Source organism: Staurois parvus, unplaced genomic scaffold (assembly GCF_062004578.1).
Source record: "Staurois parvus isolate SC_StPar_1 unplaced genomic scaffold, SC_StPar_1.0 ptg000618l, whole genome shotgun sequence".
In the NCBI taxonomy this organism is placed as follows: Eukaryota; Metazoa; Chordata; class Amphibia; order Anura; family Ranidae; genus Staurois; species Staurois parvus.
This window is the reverse complement of record NW_028318414.1, coordinates 2,035,001-2,059,636: the sequence shown is the minus strand read 5'-3', so window position 1 is coordinate 2,059,636 and position 24,636 is coordinate 2,035,001. Positions and strand designations below refer to the sequence as shown.

Below are 24,636 nucleotides of genomic sequence, written 5' to 3'. Positions count from 1 at the left end.
GTTCCTCTTTAGTCTGTTGCATTTACAATGTATTATCAGGTTAGTAATGTGTTCACGTAAATACAGGTTATTCTGCTGATATTTTGTTAGTAACGTGCAGTGCTGTATCTTCCCCCCTGTTGTCACTGTTGTCTATATTTAGGTGGCATTCAGTGATGCTGTCAGGAATTTAAATAGCAGATCATATGAAGTTGCCTCCCCTTCTCCAATTGGTTGCTGTGTACCCTGGCAGCTGAGAATGGAAAACTTTTAGCACAGTCCTCTAAGCAGTGGCCTATTTTCACTCCACAGACCTCTTCTGTCTTCCTGACAAGAATTGTTCCAGGTTACAAGCTAAATGAATACTCTAAATGGATGGGAGCCGGAATAAGTAAATGGTTTCAATAGATGTTCAGGGACATTTTCTTGCACTAAAGCCTACCATTTATTAAGATGAATAGTGCAGCTTAGCAAGGAGTGATGCTTTGCTCCTTGATATCAGACAATTAAATAAAATGTTCGGAGGGTGTTTAATTTGTGTGGTGTGTGCGTAAATGGTGCTTTCACCCTACTCGGAATCCTCTTGATTTGATCCCATTTATGTTAGTGATTATAGAACTGTCTGTGTAATGCAGAATGATGATTGATGTGAAGCGGGGCAGTCGCCATCCTATATTATACTGTAATTTCTACACATAGGTGCCATTGAAAATAATTAACTCTGTTCAGTAGTTTAGTCCTTGTCTGTTATACACCCAGTATAAGTACCCATTGATATTGTTGTAGAAGGGTTCATCCATCCAAATGAGATTGTTCAGGTTTTGGTATAGGACAACATGTTGAATCACATACTTAAGGGGAGACTTGCTAAAACTGGAGAGTGCAAAATCATATGCAGCTCTTCACAGAAACCAATCGGCTTCCAGGTTTTATTGTCAAAGCTTACTTTGAACAAGCTGACGTTGGAAGCTGATTGGCTACCATGCACAGCTGTACCAAATTCAGAGTGCTCCAGTTTTAGTAAATCTCCCCCTGACTCTCTTTAATTCTCTGGCACTCCAGTACCAAGATATAAGAGCCTTTGGATTGCATCTTACAGCAAAAACTATATAACTTTTTATACACTGGCAGCTGCACCTGGGCAAAACTGGGGTTTTGGGCAAGGAGACATATTCTAAAAAGATCAGAGGAGACTGTAGGTTAGCTCCAGAAAATGCTCAACACTAAAATATTAGCTTTCTATGGATTAATTATGAAAGGTTGTTGCTAATGACATCCATGTGCAATCCTGTGAGCATGAATATGTGGTTAACGGTGGCGCTGCTCCCCTCTCTGTATTTTTATCTGTACTCCTGCTGGCAAATCATGATCAATGGAATAGAAAGAGAGGTTGAAGTGGTTGCAGTATTAATTGGACCCACACTTATATCACATCTGATGCCAGCTCCATCTTATCAAATCACCAATTCATATCTTCTTTTTATTACTGCAAACTATGCTTTCTATACCCTACCTCTGAGCATCACCCTACCTTGAATCCACTTCTAATGTGAGCTAATGATCAGACTTGCACTAAAAGCTTGTACTGTGATATCCTTACTGAATCTTCTGCCCTACAAACCCACCCCTTAGTAATTCAAATTGTGGGATTTTGCTAAATCCTGGGTTTAGAGTGATGGTATACCACTTGTCAAGCGTCTAATTGTGGCTCACAAGCAAGTAAACTTTGTGGGCTTTCTATGTAATGTAGCGATACCCCCGAAGGGGCTGCTTAAGTTTGTTCACTCCGCCACTCTTCCTTTCAACCCCAAGAACTGTCTCAGCCCCAACTGGCACACCTGGCAATAGTGTAAGTGCAAGGACCAATGAAAAGCACACACTTTATAATAAAACACAGAGATCAGCTTTACTGTAGACCTCTATGGGAAATAATAAACATTAACAACCAGTATATGTTAGGAGAATCAAGAAAACAACAAATACTGTGATGGAAAGCAATATAACTCACTTTTACACTCGGGCTGCTTTCAGGGGATTCCAACCATGAATAACCCCAAGAGCAGAGGCAAACACTTAAATGGCAACCTCAAAGTGGATTTAACTCCTCTTCATAAATTTGGCCCCATGATGTCCAAGCAGGAGGAGAGCAGAAGAATGACTCTGTTGTGTCAGACTTCTTCCTTCTAAACCCACGACACCATGACCCCAATAGGAAAACACTGTACCCAACTGATGCTTAATAGCTACTTTCAAGGTAAAGCTATTCCCTCACACACCATGGAATATAGAGGCCTGACTACGCATGCGCGTGCTCGTATGGCACCAGTAACTTCAGTCTCTTTGTAACTGGATGAATGTTGGGATCTTCAGCTAGCCACTTTCGTTGGTGCACTTAAACTCCTTAAACACTTAAAGTGTAATTGTAATCCTGTGGCAGTATTTGTATAACAAAGTGAACACGGTGTCTGTTCAGCAGGGCCATCTACACAACCCAGTGCCTGGTGAATATGAGCAAGGTATGGTGTCTCTGTATGTGTGCAATGTTCCTGTCATCTGACAGTGGGAGAAATCCCTCTCACCAGATCCTGTGACAAAGGCCCAAACGATCGTCCTGGAAATGACAGGTTCCTCTGGTCACCTCACGATGAGCACTTCACACTGTCAGTGTAGGCACTGTACTGTAGACCACTTCTCTCAGTTTGGATGTTCCTTTGTCTGATCCAGATCACCAAACATGCAGTGCACTGCCCATCAGCACTTCTTTGCCAGGTCCAATCTCTCTCCTGCCACATGCAATCTCCCTCTCCCCCAGGAGAAACCCCAAGATGGATCCTTCACTCTGCTCTCCCTAAGCATGATGGCTTTCGTGGTTCTTTTTTAATTCTATCTCCATATTAGCCTATAAGGCCGTTTCTGTTCAAAACTCCATCGTCCACAATGCTTTGCAGCTGCACTTCCTGCTTGAAAGAGTCCTTGTCATTGGCTCCTTTAATGGCTCTCATAATTGGCTCTCTCTCTCTTACAGTCTGAGAGGAGAAAGGGGGGGCTGAAATCCCTCACTGCTTTGTCTGTGTCAGGGCAAGTGTCAGGTTACACAGGAGAGGCCAGTCAGCAGATCACAGCCATGAGACAGGATTAATATCTCCTGCTACACACTCCCCCCACCAAAGAACCTTTGGTCCTCCAAAGGCAGTAACAATCCTTGACCTGGTACATGCTTGATATTTACACGCGGAGAAAACAAATTAGTACACACAGGAAATTAAATTATTCACACTTGCATAAGAATCTGGCAGAGGAACCTCCCACCATGTAGCAAAGTGAGGGTTGTCCTGCCCATAGGCCACACTAATGGGAATGGCCCAACCAGATGTGCCAGGGGGTGAGTTGGGGCTGTTCTCTACCGAAACTGCTGTAGGAGAACCAGGCGTCACGAGAGTCCTTTGAGAAGCATGTACTACTTCTTCAGAGTTTTCACCCAACACATCATATGTCAGTCTTTTTGGGGGTTGAATAACTCTACGCTCTCTCTGTTCCCTGGGCTCTAGCAATGGTTCTGGCGTTGCTCCCGATGTTGGTTCTGACACTACTGACTCATCAACCCTCGCTTCTTGCTCGACGCTCTCTGTCTCTCCCAGTTCAGCTTGCTCCACGTCTTCTCCCTCATCAACAATGGACCACCAGTCTTCAGGTTCTAACTCGGGTGGAGAAGGCTCAGGCTCTTGCAAGTCTTCTGCAGGTTGGGCCTGAGGCACAAATTCAGGAGCCTCTGGCCTAAGAGGAACTACGTCAGTCACTCCAGTGAAAGAAGGAATGGTAGGTTCGGAAATGTCAGATGGCCACAGCAAATCTGTCCCTACCTCCTCACTCTCACTGTCCTCTTCATCTGCAGGAGGTGGTGTGGGTTGAGACCTGGTCACAGGTCTAGTCCTCTGAGAAGTTGAGGGGGTAGACTGTGGATCAGATTGTGATGGTAGACGGACTGCATCTGACAAAGGCAAAAGGTGGTTGCAGTGCCAGGTTTTGAGTGGGCCAACACCCTTTTCCGGTCGAATCTGGTAAACTGGCAATCCAGGCAATTGTTTGCAGATGACATAGGGCTCTGATCGCCACCTATCCGCCAGCTTGTGTTTTCCAGGGATGCCCAGATTTCTCAGTAAGACTCTGTCTCCAGATTGTAAGTCCTGTACTCGCACTCTGAGATCAAAGTTCTCTTTGTTTCTCTGTCCCCTGGCATCTGAGGTGGCTTGAGCCTTCTCATAAGCAATCTTCAGGCTTTTCCTTAAGCGGTCCACATATCCTCTATGGGAAGCTGCAGAGGTATGGTCTACAGAGGTTCCAAAAGCCAAGTCTACTGGCAGTCGAGCTTCCCGGCCGAACATCAGCCGGTAAGGAGAGTATCCTGTAGCGTCGTTGGCAGTGCTATCGTAGGCATGTACGATGGCTGCTACATGCTTACTCCAGTGTTGCTTTTGCACTGAAGTCAAAGTCCCGAGCATATTCAGGAGGGTACGATTGAATCTCTCTGGCTGAGGATCTCCCTGAGGATGGTATGGAGTAGTCCTCGACTTTTGGATGCCTAGTAGACTCAAGAGTCTCTTGATGAGATTGCTCTCGAAATCTCTCCCTTGGTCTGAGTGGATACGTTGTGGTAGTCCGTAATGCACAAAGAACCTTTCTACTAAAATCTTTGCCACAGTTGATGCTAACTGATCTCTAGCAGGAAAAGCCTGGGCATACCTGGTAAAATGGTCAGTCACTACCAGGATATTTCCCTGTCCACTCTGATCCGACTCCAGGCACAGGAAGTCAATGCACACCACTCCATGGGTCCCTGACTTTGAAGGTGGCCCATTGGGGCAGCTCGTTGAGGCAGAGTCTTCCTCTGAATACATCGGATGCAGGAGTGACAGTAACTTTCAACTTCTGTCCGCATGCAGGGCCAGTAGAAGCGGTCTCTTACCAAACAAAAGGTTCTTTCTGGTCCCAGATGGCCATGGTCATCATGGAGAGCAGTCAGCACCGTTTCTCTGTGTTTTGCGGGCAAAAATAGCTGCCATTTCTCTTCAGGATCATCAGAGGGGCCCCTTCGGTAGACCACTCCGTGGCGTAACTGTAGCCGATCCCACTCATGATGTAGCCGCCGGGCCTCCCTTGACGATGAAAGAAGCAAATCAGGGCTTTTGCTTTCTAAAGCCTTCAATACTAGGCCGCAGAGGGGGTCTTCCAACTGATCTCTTCGCAGATCCTTCCTGGAAAGCTTGGGCAGGCCTTCACCCCCAACCTGGGTGACATTGCAATAACACCTGGGAACGCCAGATGCCGAAATCCCAATGTCTTCTGCCCTGGACCCACCTCTTGTTCGGTGTTCCACTCCTTGGCATAAGGCTCGTACCCCTTCAGAGGGCACCTGAGTCCACTCTTCTGGGGAATCCTTGGAACAGTGAGGTCTTCGGGATAAGGCATCTGCATCCCTATTCCCAATCCCTGGCCGATAACTGAGGCTGAAAGTGAACTCCGATAAGGCAGCTAACCACCTGTGGCCAGTAGCATCCAGCTTAGCTGTAGTGAGAATGTATGTGAGGGGGTTATTATCTGTTTTTATCACGAATTCTGCTCCATATAGGTAATCTCGAAGTTTGTCCACTACTGCCCACTTCAAGGCCAAGAATTCAAGCTTGTGGGTGGGGTAGTTCTTCTCAGCGGACGCCAAACCCCGACTCACATAGGCGACAGGTCGCAAGCATCCATTCTGTTCTTGATAGAGGACTCCCCCTAACCCATCTCTACTTGCATCCACATGCAATTCGTACGGCTTGGCTGGGTCTGCATAGGCCAGGATTGGAGCGGTGGTTAGACTCTTTTTCAGCCGTTCAAAGGCCTCTTCACACTGGGTTGTCCATTGTCCTTGAATAGATTCCCTAGGCCTCCTGGGTCCCACTGCTGGCTTCGCAGGTCTAGAAAGATCTGCATCATCATTGTCTTCTTCGTTTCTGAGCAGTTCATTGAGTGGACGGGCTATCCGAGCGAAGCCCTGGACGAATCTGCGATAATAGGAGCAAAACCCCAGGAAAGATCTGAGCTCTGTGACATTTGTGGGCCTCGGCCATGAAGTAACAGCTTCCAGCTTCTTGGGGTCAGTGGCCACTCCATCGGCAGATACGATATGACCCAGGTAATTGACCGAGGGTTGGTAAAACTGGCACTTCTCCAAAGACAACTTCAGTCCCTCATCATGAAGTCTCTTGAGTACCTTCTCCAATCTCTCCTCATGTTCCTCTAGGGTCTTCCCGAACACAATGATGTCGTCCAAGTATACCAGTACTTCAATTAAATTCATGTCACCCACCGTCTTCTCCATCAGCCTTTGAAAGGTGGCTGGAGAGTTGCACAAACCTTGAGGCATCCGGTCAAATTCAAAGAACCCTATTGGGGTTATGAATGCAGTCTTTTCTCGGTCTTCTGGGTGCATGGGGATCTGGTAATACCCATTCTTCAGGTCCAGCACACTGAACCACTTTGCCCCTGATAGGCTTTGCAAAGCATCCTCTATCCTGGGGGTGGTATACTGATCAGGAACAGTTCTTCGGTTTAGCGTCCGGTAGTCGATGCACAATCTTAAAGATCCGTTCTTCTTCCGGACCACCACTATCGGAGAGGCGTATGGGCTTCGGGACTCTCTGATGATGCCTGTCCTCTTCAACTCTGCCAATTGCTCACGCAGGTCTTCCAAATCTCCCAATGGAACTCGTCGAACCCTTTCCCTGAATGGAGTGTCTTCTCGAAGCCGGATCCGATGATGGGCACTCTCTGCACACCCCACATCGAACTCACTTCTGGAGAATGCAGCCCGCCACCCTAGGAGTTGATTCTTCGCTCTCTCTCTCCATTCCGGGGAAAGGGGGGTGTTCCTTGGGTAAAACGCATCGACAGGGATTTCTTTCTCTCTTCCGTCCCCTAGCTCAGTGGGCAAGATTGGAGTTGCAGGATCCACATGTCCTAACAGCACCCGAGCTGGGATTTTCACTGGGGCAGCAGTTGGGTTATGAACACTGACCGAAACCTTTCCGTGGCTCCTCCGTAGCGCTTTTGTTGACACTACCTCCGGGAGGATCTCCACTCCTGTGTTCTCTTCACAGCCACCAGCCTCAAGGACAATGAAGGGGCCTGGCTGCTTCCAGGTCAATTTGACTGATGCCTGTAAACACGCCACCTCTCCGGGTTGTAGCACCTTCTCATGTTGATCCAGGCGCCATATCTTCCCTATTCTTTCCGCTGGGGTTCTCCTTTCTTGTACCAGGCGCTGATATGCTTGCCTCAGCATGGGATGTACAGAAGGGGGTTGATCATTGGGCTCTTCGACCAATGGCGCCAACAGCCTTCTGACAAGATTGGTGTTGGTCCCTATGATTAGGGGACTCCTATTGGCCCCAGGCGGCCGGGGACAGATGATGGCTAAGGCTTCGAAAGTCTCAGCCTTCCCTGTCATGGAAGGATCAAAAGTTAGTCTGACCGATAGGTAACCATCATAGGGAAACTTCTGGGTTCCTATGCCCCATATTTCCAGATCTTCCAGCTTCTGCAAGGGCAAATGCTTCAGATGCTTGTCATAGAAATCTCGATACAGAAGGGTTACTTGGGCTCCGGTGTCCAGAAGAGCCCTGGTATAAATCCCTTCTACCTGAATCGGGACGAAAGGGGAGGGTCCCACTAAATTCTCAGGGAGTGGTGAACAGATAGCCGTCTTCTTCTGTTCTGCAGTTCTTATCCTTACTCCCCTCCTGGGGGAGTTTTGACTCGGCCTAAGCCGTGGTTGACTCCCAGGTTTGAGGTGTGCACTGACTCCCTGAGGTGAAGTGGCATCTTCCCTAGGCTGTTTGTAAGGGATGGTGGGGTCCTTCTGGATAGGACCAGATTTTCTCCTCGCCCCCCTTTTACTTGGTTGAGTGGAGCTAGCTGTGGTGGTGGGGTCCCTGGGTTGCTCCTTCACCAGGGCCCTCTGAAGTTTTCCGCCGGTTTTTGGCGCTTAGCTTCAGGCTTCCTGGGGCTCGGACAGACTCTCCTGACATGTCCGGTCCCTCCACAATTAAAGCAGGTCATTTGAATGGTGGGACTAGTTGCTTGCGTTGGGGCAACTCCTGACAGGTTTTCAGAAACTGCTCTCGTCTCTCTTGCTAAACCCGACGGTCCCGCCATTAGTAAGGTCACCATCTCCATTAATTGGGACACCTGAGTCTTAAGGAGTTCAACTTCAGGGGTGTTACCTCCCACATTGACTACCCGGACCCCTACAACAGAGTCTGACTGTCTCTCTTTGTCATCCAACATGGCTTCCTCCTCTCTCACAGTCCGGATCAAGTCTGGATAGTTCAGGAGGCCACCATCTCGCCGAGTTCGTAATAGAATGGCAATAGGGTCTAGGGGCCTGGCTCCCCGTAGGACTTGTTGCGCCCGAACCTCATCTACTCTTTCAGGGCCTATTCCCCTTTTTAGCAGAATTTGGTGTATTATCTTGTCTAGACGTCCCATGTAACTGGAGAGTTTCTCCCCTTCATTTTGGTAGGTATGCTCTAGCTGATAGATGAGGTCTGAAGCCTTCTCAGTGCGCCCAAATACATCTTGTAAAATATCTAGATAGCCCTGAGCAGTGCAATCCTGTTTGCTAAGTTTTAGGTTGCGAATGGCTTCCAATGCAGGGCCCCTTAGGCTCTCCGTAATCCTCTGTTTCTTGTGGGCCTCAGGAATGTCCCATTCACTTAGTGCTTGCATGGCTTGGTCTAGCCACTCTTCAAAGCCATCCTCCCCAGTAGGTATTGGTTGCCTACCCGAGAAGAATCGGAGCTTCCGATACATCCCTGTGTATGGAGAGGGGTCTTTGCGGCATTTTAACATGAAGTCCCCCAATGCAGTGAGGAATTCCGGGCCTATGGTGGCTAGAGGTGTCTGGGACAGGGGTTCTTCCCTCTCAGGTTTTGCACAACTAGGCCCGGGGATGTTCAACTGAAGTAACTGGAGCCTTGTCCCATCCTCTATTTGGATATAGGCTCCTTGGAAACTGTCAGGGATCCCCTTCTTCCACTCTAGCAGGGCATATGCCAGGGTGGTGTCTGAGGCGGGTATCACATCTATCACCCACGTTTTCTTTCCCTCTGTGGGTAGTGCATTCACTATCTTGGTAATCTGTTCTTCGGTCCCCATTTCTCTGGGGAACTCGACCACTACACTCCGTTCTGGGCAAGCATTTTCCCTGCTGCACCACTTGGTCGCAGCTGCGACGTCCATCTTAGGAGTTGGTATAGGGCACTGCTTGAGTGGTTGTTGGGTGATTGAGCAGCAAGTAATCCCGGACGAGCCCCCACATGTAGCGATACCCCCGAAGGGGCTGCTTAAGTTTGTTCACTCCGCCACTCTTCCTTTCAACCCCAAGAACTGTCTCAGCCCCAACTGGCACACCTGGCAATAGTGTAAGTGCAAGGACCAATGAAAAGCACACACTTTATAATAAAACACAGAGATCAGCTTTACTGTAGACCTCTATGGGAAATAATAAACATTAACAACCAGTATATGTTAGGAGAATCAAGAAAACAACAAATACTGTGATGGAAAGCAATATAACTCACTTTTACACTCGGGCTGCTTTCAGGGGATTCCAACCATGAATAACCCCAAGAGCAGAGGCAAACACTTAAATGGCAACCTCAAAGTGGATTTAACTCCTCTTCATAAATTTGGCCCCATGATGTCCAAGCAGGAGGAGAGCAGAAGAATGACTCTGTTGTGTCAGACTTCTTCCTTCTAAACCCACGACACCATGACCCCAATAGGAAAACACTGTACCCAACTGATGCTTAATAGCTACTTTCAAGGTAAAGCTATTCCCTCACACACCATGGAATATAGAGGCCTGACTACGCATGCGCGTGCTCGTATGGCACCAGTAACTTCAGTCTCTTTGTAACTGGATGAATGTTGGGATCTTCAGCTAGCCACTTTCGTTGGTGCACTTAAACTCCTTAAACACTTAAAGTGTAATTGTAATCCTGTGGCAGTATTTGTATAACAAAGTGAACACGGTGTCTGTTCAGCAGGGCCATCTACACAACCCAGTGCCTGGTGAATATGAGCAAGGTATGGTGTCTCTGTATGTGTGCAATGTTCCTGTCATCTGACAGTGGGAGAAATCCCTCTCACCAGATCCTGTGACAAAGGCCCAAACGATCGTCCTGGAAATGACAGGTTCCTCTGGTCACCTCACGATGAGCACTTCACACTGTCAGTGTAGGCACTGTACTGTAGACCACTTCTCTCAGTTTGGATGTTCCTTTGTCTGATCCAGATCACCAAACATGCAGTGCACTGCCCATCAGCACTTCTTTGCCAGGTCCAATCTCTCTCCTGCCACATGCAATCTCCCTCTCCCCCAGGAGAAACCCCAAGATGGATCCTTCACTCTGCTCTCCCTAAGCATGATGGCTTTCGTGGTTCTTTTTTAATTCTATCTCCATATTAGCCTATAAGGCCGTTTCTGTTCAAAACTCCATCGTCCACAATGCTTTGCAGCTGCACTTCCTGCTTGAAAGAGTCCTTGTCATTGGCTCCTTTAATGGCTCTCATAATTGGCTCTCTCTCTCTTACAGTCTGAGAGGAGAAAGGGGGGGCTGAAATCCCTCACTGCTTTGTCTGTGTCAGGGCAAGTGTCAGGTTACACAGGAGAGGCCAGTCAGCAGATCACAGCCATGAGACAGGATTAATATCTCCTGCTACAGTAATGTTTCTGTCCAGCTTGAAAACAAAAAAAAACTACCACACATTTAATCCTGAGCTCCAGGCAAACAGCCAAATACACAGTTAAAATACCCTCAAATGGGCCTTTAGGACTATGAAAACTATGTAATATATACGAGCTCTTACCTGCCAAAGCATTTTGTATTTCTATCCAACCAGTCCTGAGATTTGTACAGTTAGGTCACCTCCCTACTCCTGTGACTGACAGTGAGGAGCATCAACTAAGTCATCTTTCTGCTCCCTCCATCCTGTCAGCATGTTCTGGTCAGCACATATGAATGTAGAACACTTGGTCCCAAGTATTTCTCATCTGTCTCCTAGTCTGATTTTTACTGTACAAGAGGATGTAATCAAGCTGAATTCAGATATTTACACTAGTTAAATTAATAAAAAAAAAATTTAAAAGTGAGCGCTCTAAAAACAGCACCAAAGGTAACCAATGTAAAACCTTCATCGATCAAATAAATAAAGTGCAGTGCTAAAATGTAAATAATATATCAAAATGAATAATCATTTGAGATTATTCATTTTGATATATTTAAATTTTAGCGCTGCACTTTAGTTAAATTAATATACTTTGGTTTTTAATTAGTACATACAGTAGCTGTCTGTATTAGTGGGTTTTTTTTTTTTTTGTAATATGTGCCAGTGATGTACACTTACTGGCCACTTTATTAGGTACACCTGGCTAGTGCCAACAAAATATCCCCTACACCATTACACCACCACCAACCTGAACCATTGATACAAAGGCAAGCTGGATCTATGCTTTTATGTTGTTTATGCCAAATTCTAACCCTACCATCTGAATGTCGCAGTAACCAGTCTGCCCATTCTCCTCTGACATTAACCAGGCATTTTTGATCACACAACTGCCGCTCACTGGATATTTTCTTTATATTTTCCTTACAGACCATTCTCTATAAACCCTAGAGATTATTGTGCGTGAAAATCTCAGCAGATCAGCAGTTTTTGAAATCCTCAGACCAGCCCATCTGGCACCAACAACCATGCCACGTTCAAAGTCACTTAAATCCCCTTTCTTCCCCATTCTGTTGAACTTCAGCAAGTTGTCTTCACCACGTCTACATGCCTAAATGCATTGAGTTGCTGCCATGTAATTGGCTGATTAGCTATTTGTGTTACCAAGTAATTGAACAGGTGTACTTAATAAAGTGGCCGATGAGTGTATATCAGCTTTAAAAGACATAACTATCTAAGCCCGGGTTCACACTGTGCAGCATGGGACACCGCATGTAATTTGCATAGGAATCACACCGCATTCCTGTGTGAATTACATGCAGCTGTCTGTGCAGTGCAATTTGAGTCATGCACTTTGTAGGGCTCAAATCGCATCCTATCCGCATGAAAAAAGTGCAGGACCTTTTTTAAATCCGCACCTGAATGGGTGTTCTAACCCATGTGATGCAATTCCTGGCAATCTCATAGTGTTTTACGATTCATTTCAGGGTGTCATTAATTTATCATTGACACCCGCACCAGATCACAAGAACGTGATGCATTTCCCGCACCGCATTGGTGTGAACCCCGGGCTCAAATTTGTTGGCATCCTTGGAGTTGGATAGGGAGCCTTTTACTAGACTTGCTTGTTTGCGATGTATGGTATTTAAGTTTCTTTTGGTATGTATGCCAAGTCAGCAGTCTTTCTTTTTTTTTTTTTCCTGATATTTTTATATTTTTAATAAATAATTACAATTACTTCTCTGGTATATCCTATTATACTGCATTAAATATAAACAATCACCTTGCATTTTGTAATAAAACAGTAGATATACTATATACATACCGTGTATATATAAATATATTATATTATTTTTTTTGAAGGATTGGACAGCAAATCTGCATTAAAGCAAAAGTAAATCGAGCTTTTAACACGAGCATGGAGGTAAGAACTTCATATTTCCTTTCTCTGCATTTTCAAGTGACAGAAATGCACATTTATGCTAAGCCATATCGGCAGTATTTAATTGTGTTACTTATTTTAGCTAAAGGGTTATATTATACAGTAATAGCTGAGTTTTAGTACTTGTTTAAAGAGATGTATAGGCAACAAATAAATAACAGTAAACTGCTGATCTGAGTGTTTGTGCCATAATCACTAGCTAATTGTAGAGCAGCAGCTGGAGTCTATTGCAAAGAAAAAATACCAAGCCAATAGAATGTGGGGAGCAAGTTCTTAAAATGTGATCATCTCAAGTCAAAGCCCAATTACATTCAAAAGGTTTTTTTTTTATTTTTTAGATAGAGCGTGGAAGGGCTATAACCTCTCACATCAACTTTACTCTTTTATTGCAATTTTTAGTTGGTTCTAAAATTGTCTTTTTTATATAATTTGTTTATATTCCTTATGATGGTGACATTTTAAAAACGTCGATATGCCTTGGCTAAAATTACTTCGAAATCAAGCCTCTTGGCACAAGAACCTTTCGTCCATACTTTCCTTCATGGGACTTTGCCCCTCTAGATTGGAGAAGTGTGCTCGTTGTTTTGCTGTACCTAATATGCAAATCCCTTTTTGGGCCATACCAACTTGTGCATGTGAGCTGTGTTTGCCTTGTTCTCTATGATGATATTGGATCTGTGTCTGGATTCTTTTCTCTTCCCAATCATTTTAAAGTAATTTGTGTGTAAGCAGGCTGCCCTGCTTTGTTTCACATGGTCACGTGCAGCTAGGGCCACACCTACAAACAGGGCTTCCACGGTTACTCCTATAGTATGTATTTGCTGCCCAAGCCCACACAGACATCAAGTGCGTGGATACTGGTCTAAGACCTTCCTCTCACAACCCCCTGATCATAGTTCACATTAACCCCTTTACCCGTCTCATTTCTCATGCAGGTTTTCAATTTAACATGGTCCATATTAGTGCTCCAATCCAACTGGAATTGATTTGAAATCCAACCAGGCACCCAGGGCCCGTAGTACGTGGGGGGGGGACCATATCACCTGGTGCATGTTCCATGAAGAGGGTTGGCTCTCACCAGCAGTAGGAAGACTCATTTTCCACAATCACCACCTACTCCTGAGCCGATCAGGTTTTCACAGATACACATTTGCTCTTCTCTCTAGGTATTGTCTGTGTCCAGTAATTCAGAGTACTCATCCCTTTCAGTAGGTTGCTTGTTTCAAAAATAATTTCCTTTTACAATCCATAAGATAGGTAAAAATCCAACAGGAAAAACCATTTCAATTGTCTACCGAGGAGAATTGCAGTATTCATCGCCCTAAGGTCCCATCCTTATTCCCGACTAGGTCTCTCCCTTAAGAGGGGGAGGGCACACACAGCTTTCCTGCTACATCCCTCTTCTTGTCTCTTCCAGACTAAGCTCCTGCCATGCCTTTCTTCATGGGAGGAAAGCTGTGTAAATTTCTTCACTTCCTGTCCATTGGGTGGGCTTACAGCTAAAGTGGAAGAAACCCCTGCCTACATGTGTGCCCACTTTCTCCCATTTCCTGTCTGTTTTTGAGGGATGTCAGAAAGAACAGGAAAGTAAAGGAAATCTTCATTTTCATCAGTAACACAGAAAACATTTAAAACCTGGTGGATGAGGCACCTTTTAACATTCTGTAAATGGAAAAAAAAAGGCTGGAGTTGGGCTTTATTTTTCTTTTTGAATGTCAGGCTTTGTGGATGGGGTTTACAATGAAATTAATGGAGATTATGCCATTAATGCTCCAGTACAAGCATGTAAGATCTCTGAAAATTCCAATAAGTTTATGTGAAGATCTCCTCCAAAAATAACTGAACTATTACAGGCAAGTATATGTTGTGGTCAATATGCTGGCAGAGGGACTTAGCTTTAGAAAAGAAGTGGACTTCTCCTTTAAGAACTAATTTTGGGTTAGGTCTATACTATAGATAAGTGATCATTTTTCAAATGTGATAACATTTTTTGATATGGTAAATTAAATTTTTGGTCCAATAATTATATAACACAAATCATATGTGGTAATTTGTGTGCCCATATTTCTAGTGCCAAAACTTCCAAACAAAAACACAATACGCCAAGCTACAAACAAATGTGACAATCCATCTCATTCTAAAATTTGCCTTTACTAATAATTACTGTTTTGGGCCTTTTTTTAAAAAATCAGTTCTTTATCTTTTGAGCTAGAGAAGTGTTGTAATCAGACAATTCCAGCACTAAATTTCTTCAGGAAATGTGTCCCAGGGTGATAAGTATTTGGTTTTTCTGGGTTTTGTGCCCACAGAAGAAACAGAATGGTTAGGCCCCTTTTCACAATAGTGAACTTTTGTTGTGCTTTTCCAGGGTGACAAAAGCGCATGAAAACTATTCCCCATTAAATCTTCTGTTATGGTTTACACTACAAGTGGGCTGCATCTTGAAAAGTCCTGCATGCAGCATCCTTTATGCAGTTTTTCAAAAGCACACCAAAAAGGCACCTTCCATTGTAAGTCAATTGAAACAAAAGCATCAGTGTAAAAGGGCCCTGAATGGGTAGGCTGGGCAGCCTTCAAACCTCTCAAAGCTTCAGGCTCTCTTCACACTATTGTGATGCATTATACTTATTGGTGCAATGCAGTGCCATTTATTCTAAAGGGCTCCCCAACAAACGTTTTCAACCTACTTGCACGACCGAAAGTGCTGCATGCTATTTTTTTGGTGCAGATGCAGCCAATTAAAAAAAAAAATAGGCTACCTTAATGCAGCACACATTAAAGTGTTACTAAACCCAGGACCCTGCATTCATCCTATCTGGTCTCCCACAGTACACACAACATGGAAATGCAATTATTTTAGTAAATATAAACTGCTAAATACCTTTTCTCATCAGCAGTTAGAGCAGCCTTGTGACTTCAGATCAGCACTGGTTAAAGCTTGTAACAGGAGTTTTCTCTGGGGGGATGGAAATCCCCTGACCTCTGTCTGGACAGTGCTGATTGGCTGTGTGCTGATCACATGCACTCTCCCAAGAAAAAAAAAAAACCCTCTGTAGCAATACACACTAAACTGAGCATGTGCAGAAGGACACAGGTTCATTAGCATGGACATTTGAACAAGAGGAGGGACAGAGAAGAAAAGATCAAATGGCCTTTTTACACAATGCAGAGGATTAACCCCTTAAGTTCCACAGTGAGTATAACAATCATGCTTTACTGCATATACAGACCAGGGGCGGACTGACCATTTGGAAACTCGTGCACTGCTTGAGGGCCTGGGGTCAGTAGGGGGCCCCATGAGATGCCCCTGGTACCTTTTTCATAGGCTTTTTTGAGTTTGGGCAAGGACACAGGGGCCCCATGATCCCCTATTGCCCGGGAGCCCCATGAGTTGTCAGTCCCCCCTGATGCAGACTGATTTTACTGTTGTGGGTTTAGTAACACTTTAACTTGTGGAATAACTAGAGTGTACCTTGACACACATGCCATAGCATGAGTAACTTTACTCTCAGAAAAGAGGTGGGAAGTATTTTCCACAACATTCCTGTATTTACATTTTTTACCTACAGCTTCTCTAATTGTATTCAATCCTATTTTTCTTGCTGTAACCATCTTTTTATTATACTTTTTTTTTTTATACCAGAGACTAGCTTTATCCATTAAGTGTCCCACACCAAAGATATTCGTGCTATGTGTGTGTCTTTATGTCAAACGCATTCAAGGTGTCTAATACAGGGCATCAAGGTGTTTAGCGTAAAAAGCAGTTTGAGATCCTTGAAACACACCTGCAGCTAGAACCTTTGCTGCCTGTATTACTACTCTACTGAATATATTTACATTGTTTTTATACCTATTGTAGTTTCAATTTTTTGTTTATTTTCAGGTTGGCATTAAGGTTGCGGTAGAAGATCCACTTTCAAATACGCAGAAACACGTTTGTAGAGCATTTTCAACATACGTGGCCAAACCAGCTGGAGATAAAAAGGTATGATCTTGTCTTACCATAAAAACTATTAGTAACATCTCACATTGGCTCTGCATGGAATTATGTAGATTGTAGTTATCCGACACATGAAGGGCACTAAAGACCGAAGAAAAAGTTTCAGTCTTGGCCAGTATAATAGGCCGGGGGTTGTAAGATGCACAAAATGCTGAGACAGGCAGAAGAATGTGTATAATGTGTACGTATATACAACCCTAGGCACCGCAGTGTACTAGGCATGGGTTTTCACACTCTGTTTTAACTTTCCTTCATTGCAGATTTTTGCACCACTTTTTATTGATCAATACAAGGTGAAGTTACTATTTTACATAACTTCTCCAGGGAAAGGCAATATCATTCCTGATGCAGAGCTAGACTCAAGGCAACTTTATCAATGCAATATCATACAATACCAAGTGTAGAATAAGTAATTTGGAAATGATATAGCACTTGTAGCACTGACATTATACACCATACAGCTTCTGTTTAGTCCAGACCCACTTTATTATTAATTTCCTAGCCCTGTGTGACTATAAAGCAGCTGTCATATCAATTAATGGAAATGCTAGCTGTAACAAGGCCTACTCCTAAACCCATCCCTTAAAAATACCATGCATGAGATGCAGGGCTTGACCTCTCAAGTAAAACTTGTGATATCCTCCTTTTGAGAACAGAGCGCGCCAAGGCACTGTCATGTTTGAAGTACTTTGTATTTTACATCTAGGTTGAGCTTTAAAGTGATCCTGTCACTTTAAAAATAAATATAAAATCGAGCTTATAAACCCACCTCTCCTGCAGCCTGCGTCTACTACCTTCCTACCATTCCAGAGGTGCAATCTCCATAAGATTCTTCTGTATTCAGCATTTATGTGGATATCAGATGCCTGGGCCCCTCCGTCCCTACAGCACTCAATAGTAATATGTGTCAGAGGAAGGAACCATGACATTTAGCAGGGGAGATATACAGTAGTTAAATAACATCATCCTGGGATTTGACCTTTTTGAATGATCAGATCCTCCAGTGTATGAACATCTTTGGTACCTACAGATAAAGGATCTTTGGAAGGAACAAACTTTTCACTTAGCTGATTGGATTATTGCAGCCAATGCCACTCTTCCCCTTGGGTTTAGGTCAGAGATGTCTTACTTCCACTCCCTCCTCTATAGGCATCAACATGCATGTTGTTAAAGTGCATGTCCTTAAAAAAAAAATATACACACATCTCTGCAATACATATTTTCCCATATTTGTTTTTTTTTTTTTAATACTGCAAGAACCAAAAAAAATTTGATCTGTCAGAAATCAAGAGCACTCCTAGTTTTCTTTTGTGAGCTATGATTAATGATTGATATTATTATTATAATACAGGATTTACATAGTGCCAACAGTTTGCACAGCGCTTTACAACATGAGGACAGACCGTACAGTTGTACAATACAGCTTAATACAGGGCGAATCAGAGGGCCCTGCTCGTTAAAGCTTACAATCTAAGAGGGAGGGTCAAGTGATACAAAATGTAATAGCTGTGGGGGGATGAGCTGATGGAGAAAATAAAAGTACAGTTGTGAGATGGGGGAAGAATAGGCTTCTCTGAAAAGAAGGGTTTTTAGGGATCATCTAAAGGCAAACCAAGTAGGAAATAGTCATACAAATTGGGGTAGGGAGTTCCATAGGATGGAAGAAGCTTGGGAAAAGTCCTGGAGGCACAGGAGGAGGTGACAAGGGAGCTAGAGAGCAGGAGGTCTTTAGAGGAGTGTTGAGAACAATTGGGTTGATATTTTGAGACTAGGTTTGTGATGTAGCTGAGGGCCGAGTTGTGGATGTCTTTGTAAGTTGTTGTTAGTATTTTGAATTTAGTTTGTTAGGTAAGCGGAAGCCAGTGGAGGGATTGACTGAGAGAAGTAGCAGACACAGAAAGGTTGGTAAGGTAGATGAGCCTAATTAACAAAAAGTAGTAGCAGATTGACAGAGGAGTAGCTCCATGTTATGGAGAGGGTTTGAGATGCGTGGTCACAGCAAGGTTATGTGAAGATATGTCCAATGGATTTTTATTAAACTGTATTGCAGTGCCAGGACTTTGAACTATGGCCAGCAGGCTTAGAAGGGCCAATAAGGGGCTTTTGGTTAAGAAAGCTCCCTTACCATAAAAGTAGGGCACAGAGCAGCCAAAGTGTCAGTGAATTGGATTCTGTTGCCAAGGAAACTTAGGAAAAGCTGACAAATTGCATAGGGAGTGATTAAGGTGACGTCAGTATCTATACTTCTGATTACTAGTTCTTTGAGCATTCAATGCCTTTTGCTCCTGTCTTTCTTTTATTTATCGTGTGTGTGTGGGGGGGGGGGGGCTTTTTTGTCTTTCATTGTTGATGAATTGATGTCAGCAAACCTTTTTCCCATTCACAGCAAACCTTTTTTTCTTTTTGTGCTGCAAGGCTAACTTAAAACAATGTAAGGCTTTTATTTATTGTGGCAGTATTGTTTATTTTATGTTGATAGGATATTGAAGTTAGACTAGATCTTGACAAGATTTTTGCTGCAAGTTTTTCCTAAAAAAAAAAAAAAAAGTGTGCTACTCTTTCAGGGTTTTTATTTATTTGGAGTTTTTTTTTTTTTTTTTTATTTTAGTTTTATGTTGATGGGGGCTTTAAGTTTTTTTGATTTGCTCAAAATAGAGTATTCACGTGTTACTGACCATCTATTCAAGGAAGCGTCTTTGGTTTGCAGCACACCTTTGCATCATTTGAAAGTACGAGAACAGTATGCACCTAAACTACATCACATTATATGACCCACATTTTATCACATCCTCGTCCTCATAAATATAATAAAAATGTTAGGTATACACCAGTAAGGTTTATTATTGAACTGCTAGCCAATTTTACACTGTTCTGTCTCCTAATTTTATGTAGTAAAACATCTGCCTGTAGTCATTTTAACTATTCAGTACTCCAGCTTTGGAAAATGCAGGCAGGGCTGACAACACTGCTTGGGATTTCAGTGCAGTAGAGGTCCAGTGCGCTCATTTTTAAACAGGAAGTTAGGAGCTCAGTGGATTCTTGACAGGATCAACAGGTCATTTTCTGTACTTGCAACATTTGAAAAAGTATAAAACATAGGGAAACGTGCATATATATAGCAGGGATTATGCATACATATCTGACATCCATCTAGAACAGCAATGGGCAAACTACGGCCCGGCGGACCTTTTAATCCGGCCCGCGGAGCTAGGCTCCCGCAAGGCCAGTGGTCGGCAAGCCGCGGCTCTTTACAATAGATGCGGCTCTCCTGTGTGCCGGGCGCCCGCTCCCCTCCCTCCTCTCGGGCGGGCGGGCGACCTCCTCTCCTCCTCTCCCCTCCCCTCCTCTCGGATGGCCGCCCCCCCTCTCGGATGGCCGCCCCCTCCCTCCTCTCGGGCGTCAGGACTCTGCAGCTGTCAGGATGTAGGCGGGGCAGCCAGGATGTAGGCGGGGCAGCGTGACGAACTCTTCTCTCACAGTCCTCCCTGAAGACCAGAACGGCGCGGGAATACGAGAGGAACGCGCGGAGGAGCAAAGGTAAGTGAATTGACACAGGGGGGACTTACTATATGGGGGACTTACTATATGGGGGACTTACTATATGGGGAATGAATTACTATATGGGGGATGAATTACTATATGGGGGACTTACTATATGGGGGATGAATTACTATATGGGGGTCTTACTATATGGGGAATGAATTACTATAGGGGGGACTTACTATATGGGGAATGAATTACTATAGGGGGGACTTACTATATGGGGAATGAATTACTATATGGAGGACTTACTATATGGGGAATGAATTACTATAGGGGGGACTTACTATATGGGGAATGAATTACTATATGGGGGACTTACTATATGGGGAATGAATTACTATAGGGGGGACTTACTATATGGGGAATGAATTACTATATGGGGGACTTACTATATGGGGAATGAATTACTATATGGGGGACTTACTATATGGGGAATGAATTACTATATGGGGGACTTACTTTATGGGGAATGAATTACTATATGGGGGACTTACTTTATGGGGAATGAATTACTATATGGGGGACTTACTATATGGGGAATGAATTACTATATGGGGGACTTACTTTATGGGGAATGAATTACTATATGGGGGACTTACTATATGGGGAATGAATTACTATATGGGGGACTTACTATATGGGGAATGAATTACTATATGGGGGACTTACTATATGGGGAATGAATTACTATATGGGGGACTTGCTATATGGGGAATGAATTACTATATGGGGGACTTACTATATGGGGGACTTACTATATGGGGGATGAATTACTATATGGGGGATGAATTAATGTGGGGGATGAATTACTATGTGGGGGATGAATTACTATGTGGGGGATGAATTACTATATGGGGGATGAATTACTATGTGGGGGATGAATTACTATGTGGGGGATGAATTACTATGTGGGGGATGAATTGCTATATGGGGGACGAATTGCTATATGGGGGACGAATTGCTATATGGGGGACGAATTGCTATATGGGGGACGAATTGCTATGGGGGATGAATTACTATATGGGGGATTAATTACTATATGGGGGATTAATTACTATGCTTACTATGGGGGAATATTACTATACTTACTATGGATGACACATACACATCATTCATCTACTCTTGGTCCGGCCCCCGGGTCCAATATATGAACCCATTGCGGCCCTCAAGTCAAAAAGTTTGCCCACCCCTGATCTAGAATCTATGGATACACTTAGGCTGCCTGTAAACAGGCAAGTATCTTCCTAGGAACCACAGGCTTGGAGACCACTACCTGCCCTCGCCTGACTTGTTTCAGCTTTGGCACCTGTCACAGTACTCGCCAAGCAGTGAGGTACTTCCTGATGGAACGATGAGGGGACAGGGTCCACCCACAGGGCCATTTTGCAGTATGTTACAGAGGCACTTCTTAACACTCTGAAGGAAAGGAAAAACTCCTGCCTTGTTTAATTTTTTTAGGCATCCTGTGTTCAAAATAAAACCTTTTTAGCAGAAGAATTACCTTTCCATGTTTCTGTTTTACTCTCTTCATCCTTCTTGCCCATTCCTCACACAATTATTTCTTGGTTTAATGACTCCTAGCATCATTCATCCCCTTCCTGTGAGCCTAGGCCATCAAAGACTCCTCCTGAACATTTTTGTGCAGCTTGGGCTCCGTGTATGTTGCATGGAACTGTGCTCCCATGTCACAACATGAGTACTGTCCTATGCAGCACTGAAGACCATCCAATGTTAAAGACAGAGAAGGGGACAGTGCTTGCCATGTCACCGCATAGAATACACCTGGAATAAATGCATTTATAAGTTTTTGTTCAAAATTGAGTGCCTGTGTTGGTGTGGTGGTAGTAGGGGATTTACTGTGATAGACACTGGAGTTGGGCTTTAAAGTCAGGAGCATTGCCTGCATATTGCACGTTTATGGGAAGCCTTCCACTATTTAAAAAACCATTTAATGTAAAAGTTGCACATAATCACCCAAAGTTGATGTTTACATTGTAATTGTTGTGTCTGCAATCTGGCTCTAATCTCAGTAAGGTAAAGGTGACTGTGTGTTTCACGATCTCTTGGTCATCTTCATTTTGCAATCTGGGATCAAAGTTGCACAATGTTACTACAGGTCAGAAGCCTTAATTATTAACTGCAGCATGGTTATCTTATTATGGCTTTAGTTGTAAATGTTTATTTAATTTCTTCTGAGCCTAAAGCAGTCCATAGATTATGCTTTTTTTTTTTCCTTCCATGAGTGATTAGAAAGAAAATTACTTGATTTTCCCATCAACACAGTCAGTGTTGATATGGGAATCCCTCCCGCAGGCCTATTGTGTTCTACCAGAAGGGAACCTTCCATGCCAGCACAACACAATGACCAGATTCAATCTGTACATCGGCATGCTGGTTGTACTGAAGTTGATCAATAGATTGACTTCAATACAACCAACCTATCAGATTATTTTCATGTGATCACTGCTATAGATCGACTTCAGTACAACCAGCCTGCTTATTGTATAGATGGAATGAATCTCAGCTGGTCCCTGGTAAACTGGCTGAAATTTGATCCATCTTTGGCCAGTTTAAGTTTGGTCAATTTTTTTTTTCACATGGGATGGTACTTACATTATACCAGCCCATTCCACCCCCCTCCTCTGTTCATGTACTACAGCTTCCATCAGTGAAAGCAAACTGTGAATGAAGGACAGGCAATTGAATGGAAAGTCCACCCTCTCCATTCATAGATGGTGTTCCTTGACCTTTGGAAGCAATGAGGAGGAAGAGGCGCCCAGCCACCAATGGTGTAGCACAATTTTATTCAAAAGAATGTAAATATACAATAAAATTCACTCACAAACATCAAAGGGAAAAGGCATATATACAGCTAAGTGTGGAGCCACCAAAGTGAGTCCCATTCGTGCAAGAACTGCTGAGATAAAATAGCTGCTGCTGGTAGACATGGAGTGAGTCGGGCTGTCACTGAGGGATTGCCACGAGGAAGCCAAGCTGTCAAGGAGCTGTCAGACCCTAGGACGTAGTGCCAGTCAGCCTTCATTCTACCTGTACTGTCAGCCAGAGACTTCCACTGTTTAAAAATGAATCCTCTGGGGCTTATTTTGTCTTATTTTATTGTATTTTATTCTTCTTTGTGAATGTGTTCCCCATACACTATACAGTTCTATTGCATACGACCTTCTTTTGATGACAGCAAATGCAGTGCTGAGTAATTAAGTGTTGGTTTGTTCCTTGACAAGTGCCTATGACAGGTCCTCGCAGCACTAGAAGATTATGGCTGCGGAGGGAACGTGGGGGGGGGCGCAGAGAACTTTGTATTTCAACTAAAATCGCAGCCAGCAACACAAAAGGGACACTTCACACTGAATGTAAGTAGACATGTGCTATTCGTTTTAGTTACGAATCAAAATTCGGATGACATTTTCATTATTTGGAGATTCGGATGTAGCCGAATTTCTGAATCACAATAGTTACAAATATCAAAAAATCCTAAAATTCTACCAAAACAAACTATTCGAAAATTAATTTGCTGTATTTATTGCAATATGTTTCAAATTCAATGTATAAAAGAAGATGATGATTCATACTTGGGCTGCTTTATAAAATAGGATACAAAATAAGACTATAATAGAAAACAAAAGGATAGAATAGAAAATGGAAAATAAAAATAGAATATAAAGGAATAGAATATGGAAAAAAAGAGAAAAATAGAATAGAAAAATAAAGAATAGAATAAGATAGGCTAGAATGAAAAATTAAATTAAAGAACAGAACAAAATATAATAGAATAGAAAATAGAATAAAACAGAATAGAAAATAAAAATAGAATAGACTAGAAAATAATTGAATAGAATAAATGGCATAGAACAGAAAAATATAACAATAATAGCTGTCTTCTGAAATTTGAATTTCAAATTGATTTGAAGCGGTTTAATTTCAAAATGATTTGAAAATAATGAATATACAAACAGAGTTCCCAAAATAAATCATTCTGACATAACATATATGACTAAACAAAATTATCAACTTAACCAACGAAACAAACAAATGTTTCCATTGTGCACATATCTAGATGTAAGTATTATCCTTTGTACTGTGTATATGTGTGTGTGTGTGTGTGTGTATATGTATATATATGTATATATATATATATATATATATATATATATATATATATATATATATATATATATACACACAGTTGCAAGAAAAAGTATGTGAACCCTTGGGATTACGTGGAGTTTTGCATGAATTGGGCATAAAATGTGCTCTGAACGTCATCTAAGTCACAACAATAGAAGAACACAGTCTGCTGAACATATATACTACACAAACATTAGATGTTGCCATGGTTTAATTGCACATAACATGTAAACATTCACAGTGCATGGAGGAAAAA

The 24,636-nt window shown here is 43.1% G+C and overlaps 1 protein-coding gene across 2 annotated transcripts in view; it reads left to right on the top strand.

Annotated features, from left to right (window-relative positions):
• ACOT12 (acyl-CoA thioesterase 12) overlaps positions 1-24,636 on the top strand; it is a 131,717-nt gene that overhangs the window by 12,002 nt on the left and 95,079 nt on the right. For both annotated transcript variants that reach the window (XM_089693228.1, XM_089693227.1), the window contains 2 exons: positions 12,613-12,673; positions 16,575-16,676. In XM_089693228.1, the coding sequence (XP_089549354.1) occupies positions 12,613-12,673; positions 16,575-16,676 (163 nt within the window). The remainder of the gene's footprint in view (positions 1-12,612; positions 12,674-16,574; positions 16,677-24,636) is intronic.